The sequence below is a fragment of the Acipenser ruthenus genome, chromosome 11 (assembly GCF_902713425.1).
Source record: "Acipenser ruthenus chromosome 11, fAciRut3.2 maternal haplotype, whole genome shotgun sequence".
Classification (NCBI taxonomy): domain Eukaryota; kingdom Metazoa; phylum Chordata; class Actinopteri; order Acipenseriformes; family Acipenseridae; genus Acipenser; species Acipenser ruthenus.
In genome coordinates, this window is record NC_081199.1 from 4167722 (window position 1) to 4181036 (window position 13315).

At 43.8% G+C, this 13315-nt stretch overlaps 1 protein-coding gene across 3 annotated transcripts in view; it reads right to left on the minus strand.

Annotated features, from left to right (window-relative positions):
- Positions 1 to 4997: 4997 nt before the first annotated feature.
- LOC117426617 (protein FAM222A-like) overlaps positions 4998 to 13315 on the minus strand; it is a 49483-nt gene continuing 41165 nt past the window's right edge. For all 3 annotated transcript variants that reach the window (XM_059032958.1, XM_059032959.1, XM_059032960.1), the window contains exon 3: positions 4998 to 12909. In XM_059032958.1, the coding sequence (XP_058888941.1) occupies positions 11450 to 12909 (1460 nt within the window). In that variant the 3' untranslated portion in view covers positions 4998 to 11449. The remainder of the gene's footprint in view (positions 12910 to 13315) is intronic.

Consider the following 13315-nt stretch of genomic DNA (forward strand, 5'->3'; position numbering starts at 1 on the left):
GTGCTGATTAAAAGCAGAACAGTGTGGTGAGATTCAGAAGCTGTGAACTGGTGCTGCAAGCGGTGTGCAACGCCAGTACCTGCCCAAGCTATTGTTCTGAATCGTGGCACAGCAGAAAAGGCAGTACAAGGAATGAAAGAAAAGATAGAAATGGATTATTAATGAAGCTGGGATCTAAATGCAGGGCTTCTAACTCCTGCCTCACTCACTGCCCTCCATATTATAAAATCTTAAAGTCTGTCTGACACACTGAAAAGGTTTTGTGTGTACATCACAGATCCCAGTATGCGAGTCAAGAACGACTTGCATGACAGCACCTGTCTGAACTGACAAATATACTCTCATTCGCTTTTACTAAAGAGCTAATAATTACACAAAATTAATTACTTTAATTTATTAAAGAAATTCACAAACATTACTATGAATTACTTCAAATCATCCAAGTATTGCCTACAATCCTCTGAATAACTAGGTGAAAAAAAATTCATTTATTTTATTTTTTTATATACAGTAGTGCAGCGTCTCTATAGAAAAGCTCTCGGGTTCTACATTTTTAACTCTCCTTCCTCTGTTCTGGCGTGTCCTACATTTAATTTTCAGTCTTTTCTCAGAGGTTGCTGGTTTGGGAACCCTGGCCTCCTCAGCCTGGCTCGCTGCACTGGAATAGCTGGACTTGCCAAGCCTGTAGGCATGCTGTATGAATCAGGTTGACTTACAGGGGTCAGCCACGAGGTAAAGCCACACAGAGCATTGTGTTTCTTTAGAGTAAACTCAGTAAAGAGCTGTTACTTCCTTCTACGGTTCAGTTCATCTTTTGTAGTGTTGCGTTATAATAGAACAGTGTTTACCTGTAGAGCACAGGTACACAATTCCAGACCTCAAGGACTGGATTGATACAGCAAGCCATAGAAAACGTACTGGTGTTTTATCATTGGGATTTTCACAAATCTGTACAGTGTTTCTATGTTAGGAAATAAATCTCTCAGTAAATAAGGCTTCTGGTTTATTTAAAGCCTGGAAGGTTGCCCCCCTGGGTCTTCTGATGGAAGGAATCCTGTTCGCTGAGATTCCACCTGAGCTGACACATTAGAATCCTAGGGGGAAAAAAAAAACAAAAAAAAAAAACACACACACACCCAAGCCTGCTGCCATCAGTCTGTTAATGACTCCAGAGTCATCCTCCCGCGCACGGCTTTGTACAAGATATGAGAGCACCTGTGTCTGCATCCCCGGAGAGAGAGAGGCGGAGGCACACTGGCTTTCTGGGATCTGCACTGGAGTTCACAATAAGAACCAACGTTAAGGTAAACAAAAACACCTTAAAAGGGGATGCGTTTTTCAGACAATATTCTATTTGCACCGCAGTCCATTGGAAGACGCCGCCGTTGCTCGTGCGTGTAAATGATTGTTCCCGGATCGTGGTGTTCTAGTACAGCATAGATCTGTGCAGGTCCGGTACATTTCATCATAAGCTAAAAACGGTAAGCATAGAACTGCGGTTTCATGCATCACGGTATCCCACCCACGTTCACAGCATCTCCTACTACAGTCACAGCCCATCAGGAGTATTGATATATAAAACCCGCTATATTAGATTAGCATCATATTTCAAATGGTCCAAAAACTCAATGTAAAATGGAGGTACTCCATGTGAAAATGGTATTATGGTATATTTTGTTCAAATATCCTGTTTTTAAAAGAATTAACTTTTAATAAAATGAAAAGACACGAAAAACATGACCGGCTAATTAATGGGGTGAGTGTGTCGGATTCTCTAACCTTCACCCCATGTGCATTATTAGTGAATGACCAACAGATGTGTGCTCACAACGCTGCTGCATCTCACTGGATTTGAATGCAATTAGTAGTCAAGTAAGGATGGAGAATGTTCTAACCACTGAAGCCTAATTTCTTCATGCTCATGCTTGAATTAGTGCCCAGCCGCTAATTACCAGCCTCCAATAACCTCCAACTTCAAAGAAATAATATGACATCTCTTTATGAAATTGCATCACTTTGGATGCTGTGATCCTTTCGAGAATAATAAATAGACTGTGTTGGTTTAACAAGAGAGAGGTCATTCTATTAAAAAGAGGACACCTTGGAAAAAAAAGTAACAAGCCTCAAATAGGCCAATTGACCTTGTGCACAACATCTCAAAAGACATCATCCTGTTGCCGTTTCTTTCAGAAATGTATTAGAACAACAAAAGCCGGGTGTATTTTTACATGAATGATAAGCTAAAGGGAGCATCTTTCAGCCCGTTTGTTTGTTTCTGTCTCTTGCTCCTTCTCTTGGTAGGCAGTGTCTAAACAAATGCTGATCTCCCCCCCAGGGCAGGTACTCCAGAGATTTTCATACACACTGCTGAAATATTGCACCCAAGTGGGACATGCTTGACAAAACGAGCCCATCGGCCGATCAGTAGAACGAGGGCGCTGTGTGAACCGCTCTCCCGTCTGCCTTCAAGGCCTTGGACAGGCTTCCATTCACTGTTCATTCGGATCAAAGAAGTGTGTGTGTGCTGGAGACAGAGGTCTGCTCTCTGAAAAACTGCTGCTGTGAAAGCGTGTTACCGCTGAGCTCAATAAAGACCCTAGAGATCCATTAGTGAAGTTAAAGAGGGCCCTGCAAGTATATTGAAGCAAAGGCAAATTTTGAAGAAATAAACCAATAGCAGAACAAGTACAATCAACTGACAATGCAGTTGCTGGAAGGAATGATTAAACTGGCTGTCTTTGGTCAGTTCAATGCATGGCTTTATGGCTGAATGCTAGAATTGACGCTAATAATAATAATAATAATAATAATAATAATAATAATAATAATAATAATAATAATAAATGTCCCTATAGATTCCATGGTGGATTAATACTGCCAGTGATCCTTACCTGAATCCAGAGGGACTCACTGAAGTATTGTCTAGGAAGACCAGAGCAACATTCCCCTGGCACGCACACACACGGCAGCTACTACAGAACACAAGACATGACTCAAAGCAGTTAAACACCTCCAGATAGCAAAAGGGACAGCTCAGTGAATGCCTAGCAAAGCGATTGAGTGCTGATTTATTGCAAAATTGCCAGAGAGATTCAGAGCTGCTTGCAGGTGAATGAGTTCTGTTAATAAGAAATGCATTTATGCTTCACAGCCTGTTTGTGCCTGTGAGCAAACCCATGTGAAACTACAGAGTTAGTGTACGGGATTCAGAAGAGCATTCAATTGGAACACATGATAAGACGTCGGTGTAGTTAGACTGCAACCTAGCTGCAATACTGCTTCACCCACAATCTGAGTTACTGAGGATAGCAGGCAATACTGGTATAGAGTACTCCCAGTTACTGACCCTGTATAACATGGACAGGTTCTAGATGTACATATTGTACAGCTTTGATCCAGGAGTTACACGGAAACGAGGCACATCTGCTCTGAAGTGGTTTGCTATTCTACCGAGGGTTTGGTTCTTAACAGGGTACTGATCTGGCCAGCCTGTAGGCTTAGTATGAAAAGGACTTAATCTAAAGCTATACCTTTATCTCACCCTCTCCTTAATCTAAACCAATCTCGGGAAAAGGTTCCCAAGGATTTGGTCCAGTGAATCTCCTTTTTCTAATCCCAGTCGGCACTAATCAGAATTTTCTCCCACTGCACAATCAAGAAGGTATCTCCTCCACGCTCCGTAGATCACAAGTGCTCCACAATCAAATTGGTGGTTTCATGCCTACTGTGCATTAATGAGATACTTCTTCTCCCAGACCGAATCGATGCGCTTGTACAACGTGTATATCATGCACACCACACTGCCCCGAGACACACATATGTAGAGATCAATGTGCGGTCTGGATCTGGGAGCTGCACTATTCTTTAAATTGAACAGCTGTATACAGTTGCAAACACTGTATAGAGCAGCAGGATTATGCAAAGTACAGTACTAGCTGTGGCCAGGATAGACAAGTCATTGCTGGAGTTTCTAACTGGGTAAGCACTGAGCTACTCACCTTCCTGAACTGTGGAGACAAATGCCACCGCTCTCCTACAATTTCATGGATCCTTGCCATTCACAAAGCAGATGGGACCTGCTTTCAACGTCTTATCTGAAGGCTGAAAAACAAGATTACAGCAGAGAATTCAGCCCCCTCCCCCTGATCTCTAATCACATGGTGACCTTGCGAGTAGTTCTGCATGAGAAAAAGGCACAAACAAATACGCAGCTGAGGGTAATTTTTTCCAGCACGAAGGTAATTATTATTTAACGTAATTACTGTAGGGGAAAAAAAAACAAAAAAAAAAACAAACAGTATTTACAGCCGTAATTTTCTAACAATTAAGCGCTGTCTAAAATTCGCAAAACATTCCTGTCCCCCCCCCCCCCCCACTGTGTGAGCTTGTATATCAGGGGAGTCGAGAGACCCGTGGACTATACCTTTTTCAATGGGATGAGAAAACCAGTCTCGGTTTCGCTTTCTAAATTCACCGAACGGGAGGATATTTGGGAGATTTCAGGCATTCAGCAAATCCTATGATACACTCCCTTCAAAGCAGATATTAGTTTGAAAATCCATAGGATTTATTCCAAGAGAAAACTCTGGCCCAGTACACTGCACGTACCCACACCCAGCGAGACTGACTTGTGCAGGAACTCTATCCAATAAGCTACAGACACCCAGGGGCTGGTTTCACAAAGCACTGCCAGCACTTAGCATTCTGCTAGCTAGCAAGCCATCTTAGTTTAACCAGTTTCAAAAAAGAACGAGAACGTTTAGTAGAAATCCACTCAGCAAGTCTATACGGAAGCAAATTGGATTTAGCAGACTGCTTCCTAGAACGGCTTTGTGAAACTAGACCCGGTTTATTACTTGATTAAAATGAGGAAGATGAAAATCATCTTCATGCCCACCACTGATCTGCAGCACAGCTCTGAAAGCAGCCTCTTTAAGGTCAAGGGAAAGATGTTCAAATAAAACACAGCAAATCAGAAAAGGAAACTGAGGCTGGAATGTACAAGGAATCTGTTTTATTTGCTTCAAGTCAAACAATAATAAAATAACAGAGGAGAGAATAAATTAAACATCTACATTAAAATAAAGAGATTTCAGTCCTGAGATTGACAAAAAGCAGGGATTTTTTTTTTTTTCTGAAAGTACAATTATTAATAATGATGCTGATATTTCAGGGAAGGTCTGTGGTTTTGAAGACTTCAGGAGGGCGATGGAATTAAAGTAAGCAATCACAGGGAGACAAAGGGGCTGTAGGCACATTGAAGAGAATCCCAAGGCTAAAGATATGACAGCTTTGTTTGAGTCAGGCTCCTTCATTAAATCAATCAAGCCTTCTTTAAAAAAAAAAAAAAAAAAGAAATGAAATAAGTCATATATTTATTTATACATTTATCCTGAGGAAACGTACAGTTTTCACACATAAATACAATACTGCAGGGAGAGCAATGAAAGATGATTAAATAAAGAGAGTTTCCATACATTTGTTATTTCTCAAGGTTGTTTTACCCCAGACCCTGGCTATTCCGAGGTATCAAGAGAGCTTTCTAGAACCAAACTTTTAAGGTTTCTTGAACTGGCTGAACAGAACAATTGCAAAACAGGTTTCCCCAGACTTGGTATGCGGGTAAGGACTATGGTACAACTTACCTACAGCACATGCAAAAAAGGCATGTTTTATTTTAAAAGTGGCGTTATTTCACATTGAGTTGAATAAAAAAAACTACATGATCAATTGCAGAAAAAAAACCATGTAATACGCATGTAATTAAGACAGTAAATACACATCTACTACGCTAGCACTTATGCTGTCATTATTGGAAATGTACCTATTTTGTCTTTGTCAACCCATGGTTGATATTGAAACGCCAAGGACAGATTACTTTAAATATATCTCGCCCCACAGAACCAGTGTGCCACTTCGCAGACAGATCTAGAAATACATGTCAGTCCATTTTTGGGGATAAGAGAATCATGTTCTGGCTACGGGAGTATTTGGAATATGGGTATGCACAATACATATTCCAAATAGGACAGCAGATTATTATATCATTTCATACTCCTTTTGAATTCCCTGCCCACCTTTTGAAAAAGTGCATGACTGCGGAGTGCAATACTCCATGGCATACTGGAACGAGCGAAGGAATGAAAAGAGCGCGTGCGTGACGGACAGCCTGCGAGGGCACAGTCGAGAGTCTTGCGTTACTCTTCTCATTTCTTACATGCTTTTAAAGCCATTCCTTCGGTTTTAGTTTGCATTTCCCCAGGGTTTTATTTCAAAAGCTAATGGAAACAAGACAGTCACATAAGACTTCAGAGAGAGAGAGAGAGAACCAGTGGGATTAGAAATCGGATGTATTTGTAACGGAAGGAAAATTGCAACAAACTGCTAATAAGGATAATATTAACCCCCCCCCAAAAAAAAAAAATTAAATTAAAAAAAAATAATAAAACACAGGTTGTCTGCTTGATAGATTCGTCCATTGTTCAGGTGCTGATGATTATGATCATCTATTTTTAGTTTCCTGCCTGCCACTGCAGAACTGTCAAACAAGCAATTAGACGGAACGGGACAGTGCACATTCAAATCGTGTCTGCTATTTCTCAGTATGCTGTGTGTAAGCATGGCTGGATGGGGCAGCACTGTACCAGAGGGAGAGAGCCCTTCCTGTTGCCAGGGCTGGCCTGGGTGGATTTTATTTCCACAGAGAGAGCAGCTGCCTTTGTTTTTCTGTTTTTCAGCATCTTTCTTCCCTTCCCTCATTGCCTGTCCCCTTTGTGTCTCATTTTTTGCTGAATTCACACACTGGTTTGTCTTGAGCTTCTCACAGCCACGTTGTTTATGAGAAAAGAAAAAAAAAAAAAGTACAAAACAAACAAACAAACAAACAGTATCAAATCTCTTGTGAGAACAAGGCTAGACTGCCTTGAACAAAATGTTACAGACTCAACACATAATTAAACCAAGGGTGTGTGTGTGTATAGCCAGATTCCCCTGTCGGTCAATATAGAGATATATTAGGAGTTTTTGAAATCCTTAAATTGATAAGCCACTTGTCATAAATCAGACATTCCCACACTTGTACTGCTAGAGAGAAAAAAAAGGATCTGAACTTGTATGGTGAGGGGTATTGTCATGATATACGGTACTGCGTGTGCAGTACATTTAGACGTTGCCTATCTGCATATATATTGATCCGGCATCATAAATCTACAAATCCCATGTCTTGTCCCTCTTTTCGTGTCCCTCACAAACAGGAGATGAAAAATGGGTGGAAGAAAGCTGGCTAATGAGGCAGTTTCTGGGCCGCCCTTCCTCCCCACTGTCCTTAAAGGATTTACGCTCTCTATCCCTCTTGCTCTGTCTATCTCAACGCTGTGCCCTTGAAAATGTTGATAAAGCTAGTTGTCGTATCGAGTAGCCGAGGTTTCGGGGGAAAGCTGATTAGTGACTCTCCTGGGGGGGATAAACAAGCCGAGGTGAGCCACATAATGCGCTGGCGAAGGGGGGGGGGGTAGAGAAGGAGGGCGAGTGAAAGACGAGTGAGAAGAAGGGTGTTGAGTTAAGGGGCTTTGCCTAATTTCAACACTAGGGGGTGTTGAATTACAAAATACATTTGCATTCAATAGCACTTACTCAAGGCTACTCGTATAACTGCTATTAAAACTATAAACAGGCTATATCTTTAACAGTTACTGTATTGGTAGGATGGTGAGTGATGCGTATGCACTGTCAGCCAAGCACCCACCCAGACTGCACTTTGACATCTCTTGGTGTAAAGTCACTTATTATTTTATACAAACACAGCCTCCCCTTCCCTGTGATTTAATTTCACCCTCAGATGCACACCAGAGGGGCCTCTTGTTTGCTTAAGCCCGTTCCCTGAGACTAGGCCCATTAGTGGCTGAAAGCACTGTGGCCAAAGACTGGGACGAGCAGAGGGGGTCCTAACAAACCCCTTGTCTCAAGGACTGCAGAAGAATTCAAAACAAAAACCACACCAGGCCCCTAACCCAAAAGCACCTCTCCACAACCTCACGCTTGTGAAATCTTTCTACCGTGAACTGTGCGTCAGGCCCACAGCTGACAGGCTTAATTGTTTGAGCTGAAGAGGCATTGTGTACCAAGAGGTCAGAACTGAGGGACTAGGAAGCAACGTGACCAAGTGCTGCGTAATGACAGCAGCGCGGCTCAAGTGGTCTGAGCAGAGGGACTGGGAAGCAGTGTGAGCTGGTGGTCTGAGCAGACGGACTGGGAAGCAGTGTGGGCTGGTGGTCCGAGCAGAGAGACCCCTAGCTATGCATTATCCCTGAAATCACAGGCTCTCAGTTTGTTTAAGCAGTAAGTCTGTTTCACTGGCCCGTCCTGTAAAGGGGGTTCAGATAATGACACACCACCATATGTCGCTGTGTTTCAACAGCTGAGAAAGCCCAGTGTGGATGAGTGAAGCTCTGTGCTGAAATCTATTTGGAATTTAATACCATTATCCTAATGCGAGCAGCTCATTGTTTGTGTCAGGAATCTGCTTGCACTGCTAGAGTGGAGAGGGTCACTGTGGGTGGAATATATTCCCCCCATCAACAGTTATGGAACAGAGAGCGTGGCGCCCTCGACAGACAGCATGGAGCCTTTAAAAAGACCCACCCCCGCCCAATCCCTCTGTGGAGCCGGGCGCATTATTCAATCCACTGAAGACAAAGACGCTGTATTGAGGCTCCATGCTGTCCCATCACTGTTAAAATCCCAGTACAAAAACAGGCACTGCAAGCCATTTCACATCCCCTCTGCTCAATGAACGTCTCTCTTTGCTGTTCCCTAAACCAGACTGAGCTTGCTATCCAATATATGGAATATATACCAGAAACTAACAAAATCCGCCCACTATCCAACTGTGAAACCTACCAGGTGCCTGCCACAAAACCTGACTCCCAAGCCCGAATACCGCACTGCCCTAGGGCAACTTCCAAGGGACCCAAGCCCGAATGCCGCACTGCCCTGGGGCAACTTCCAAGGTCTCATCGGCTTTATGTGCAATGAACAGGAGTTTGGATCGTCCTAATCACATTGAAATGGGTGTCAATACAGCTTCCTGTCTGCTCTGAGATATACAGTCGCTCCCCTAGTTCTCTTAGTGTTAGCCCTAATTAGTCTAAGAAAATAAAATACATTCTATATGCTTTATATTAAAAAAAATTAAATGAGCAGAATGCAATGCCTTGTTTGAAGGAGGGTTACATCAGCATTAAAATTAAATGAAATCTCAATGAACAACTAACACATCCTGTTTCTCCTCGGTAGTTAAGCACTTCAAATCAATCACTTTTAAGACGACTCTCCTGAAGAGAGCACTGGGTGCAGTACAGGTTGTGGCAAGCCCGGTTTCATCCCATTAGCATAACGAAATAGGACTGATGAAAGCGATCCAGAGAAGTTTATGGAGAAAGAAAATGCTGGATTAGAAAAAGTACACAGGGATCGAATGTCTTGTTTCCAAAAGCGAACTGGGAAACGTAGCGGTCGTGTGTGGTGCACAAAGAGTGGGGAAATGCTGTCTGACAGTGTACAAGTTCAGCCTCTCAGGCTGTATAGGAAGACTGGACATGCTTATGAGGGCAAATTGATCAAATTAAAAGAAAAGCCTCAATCTTCGGGTTCTCAGGCTCTTGCAGAGATTGTTCTGCCATATCTTTACTGTTTTTATATTGTGTTCAGTTTAAAAAAAAAAAAAAGGCAAGCATTTTAATACTTCCTTATAAATACAGCACATTCATATTATAGCCCAGGTCTACATGATACACCAGTACCTAGTAGAAATGACAACCAATTAAAAATGGTCTCTCAAGCCGAAGCCAGCACATGGTGCAATACACTACATCCAACATGTCACAGCATGAAAATAAAATGTACATAAAATCTATATCAAGCATCGTCACCTGGTCTTTTTTAAAAAAAAGAAAACTCGCAAGAGAACCCTCAGATCTGGTCATCTTTTTTCTAAAAGAATTTTAAAATGTTCCTGAAGCTGGGGGCAGACAAGTTCTGATTAGATCCTGGATTGCTGTCACTTGACTGGATATAACTGGATCCAAGGTAAAGCTCTATCTCTCTCTCTCTCAAACACACACACACACACACACACACACACACACACACACACACACACACAGACTCCCTCTCCAAGCTGGCACAACTGGGACTGAAGCCAATCACTTGGGTAACCAATCAAAATTCAAAAGATGCAATTCCGCTGCCTTCAAAATTGATCTGGGATCAAAAGGTGGCATTTCCTTGATCCCATTCATGCTGTTATTACTAGAACGGAGCTTTCTCTGTTCCCTCAGGGTATACAATTTGACTTCTGCACTTAACTCCGATTGTGGAAATCGTATAAACCAGGATCAAATCTGAGCTCTCCAATCTTACCCCCATGAACCTAAAAACTACCTTCGGAACCAATTCAAAACGAGAGAATTGAGGGTATCTTTGTCTTCTTTATTTGAACGTATAACCCAATAAGGCAAACACATGCCAAGTCTGGGGAACACCTGTAAATTTGAACAGCGGAGAGACAATTCATGATACATGGTTTGTTTTTTGCTTTTTTTTTTTTTTTTTAGTGCACCTCCAAACACCTCAAGCCCACGGTTCTTGCAGAACCAAAAGCAACAGCCTTGTTTCATTCAAGGAAGCTGGAGACAGCTTATAAAAAAAAACAACAATTAAAACCCTGAAACAGAAAAATCTAATAAGCAGTAAGAAATAAAGACCTTTTCCCTTAGCAGCTAACACATACATTGTATATCAACCTAAAAAAAAAAAAAAAATAGGTTCAAGTTTTCAAGTTTCTTAAATATATTTACTCCAGATCACCCCACTCCCCCTCCCACCCATTTTCTAGCATTTATGCTCCAAGCAGTGCAATTCACATTAATTATTAATTTTTTTTCCCACTAAAACAGTTCTTGCAGCTTTCATCTGTGTAGCGGCAAAAGACAATTCTTGCCTTCTCTCTTTTTATTTGTTGTTTGGAACCATTTGCACGGCCTTGGCTTTTGTGTTGGTCCTCCGAGGTGTAGGGGGCACTTATGTGCATATTTCTTTCACCTGTGTGCACCACATCCAGTAGCAAGCTCACAAAAACAACACCAGCAAAAGCAAACCATCCCCAGTTAGCAAATCTCACTCCAACCAGCAATCAATTTTCCAGCTTCAAAACTGAATTCCAACTGCCTACCACCCCAGACACACACATGCGCTACTCCCCTTTCACCTTCAACCTTTGCCCGTTAGAGCCACCACCTCTTGGGGAGCTTTGGAGTCACCCATCCTCTTCTTTTAAAGCAGTGCCAATCGCATATCTATAGATATTTATATATAATAAAGATCTCCTTTTCTGTTTTAATAAATTTTTTTCTTAGTTTTTTTGTTTCAATGTTAGTTGTTTTTTTTGTTTTTATCTATATACCGGCAGTCGAATGTGAGCGTGCTGGTGATCCAATAGCCTGGGCACCGACACTGTCTCGTAGCCTTTGCCCAGCATCTGCTCCTTGATGCAGGGAGGGTGGATGTCGTTGATGAGGTACTCCAGCGACTGGAGGCTGCTGCTCAGGATGGAGGTGTTGCAGAGGGTCTTGCTGGGCAGGCTGCAGCAGAGGCCGCTGTCGGAGGGGGGGTGGTGGTGATTATGGTGCTGGTGGGGGAAACCCAGCTCTCTATGCCCCCCGCCGCCCCCCGTGTTGGCCCCCGCAATGTCCTGGGGGTTGTAACAGTCGCTGTCGGGGGTCACCAGCACGCTGTTCCAAGGAGGGGCAAAGTACTGGCCCACCGAGAAGTTGCCGTGCATGCCAGCGCAGTTCAGTGGAGAGGAGCTCACTTTGTCCAGCCAACCGGCACTTGCAGTCAGGGCGTAAGGCCTGGAGGACACCAGGGCGCTGCCGACCACCCCCACCGCGCTCCCCGGCACACACGTTTCCGGAGATTTGCTAATGGCTCCACCGCCTCCGCTCCCAGCACTGTACATCCTCAGGGCAGCCTGATGCTGCTGCTGCTGCTGCTGCTGCTGTGGATGATGCTGCTGGTGCTGGTGTTGTTGGTGCTGCTGCTGCTGCTTTTGCTGCCAGATAATATAATCCATGCTGTCCATATAGGCTGCCCCAGCTTTGACAAGCTCAGCCCCCTGGGTGGGCAACACCGCCCCAGCGTAGGCCAAACCGCTCTGGGCCACCATGCCGCCGGGGAAGCCTGCCATGCTGCCAGAAGAGTTTGTAGAAGCTCCCGCCCCCTGTTTTGCTGGGCTGGGGTTGGCGGTTGATGCCGCCACCACCACCCCCTGGCACACCTGCTGCAGAGCCTGGGCCTGGCAGTGCTGGTTAATCTGGTAGATGATGCTCTGAATGGAGGGCAGGTTAGACTGCGAGGGCAAAGCCAAGCCATGGCCCCCTACAATGGGGATAACGGAAGCAGCCACAGTAACATTAGGAGGTACCGGTACTGTGGGAGCTTCAGGGGGTTTGGAGTGGCCTGTGTGGTACTGTATCTGCGCGTGGCTCTGGGATAAAGTGCTGCTGCTCGGTGGTGGATAAGGGGCCGCTGCAATCTGGGCCGGGGACAGCTTAGTCCGCTTGCCCTCAGAGTTTTTGACCACGGCCTTTCCTGTTGTCACGGGGGGCGCGGTCTTGACGATGGCGAGCAGGCCGTTGTAGCCGCCCGTGTGCAGGTGTGGGTAGGGGCTGTAGCGCTGGCCTGTGGTGTCATAGCCATTGATAGTCCGGTTAAGGTGCTTGTGCTGGGGTACCCTGATATTCGTGGGGAAGATCTTGATGGAAAGGGGGCTGTTGGCTGTCTTCTGTGCGTAGGCATCTAGCTCGGCCGTGCTGGGGTACCGCGGGGAATGCATGGGCGCCACCAGCTCACCTGCAACAGAAAACACAGAAACATCCGTCACTTCAACTATTTACATTACAAATGTTGATATATACGATTTATCAATCAGTTTTAGTCACAGGTTTAATATTTTTTGAACTGAAAAGGCTTTTAAAAAATATCCTTATGGCAATTTATCCATTGAAACTTGCAGCTGGTAAAACTCAATGGCATTGTTAAATCAGAGCACTTAAATTAATTCTGACTTTTTTTAATATAAAATTATCACTACTGTCCTGGGAAATCCCGAGTTAAAACAGCCAATTTAGTTTTCCGTGGCCTAATTGAGATTCAAAACCAAGGTCTCCAGACTCCCGATCCTCAGCGTCAGCCCTCAGTCACTTAGCCTCCTAAATGTTTATATCAGAGCAGACCTAATGAACGAAGAAGTGGACAT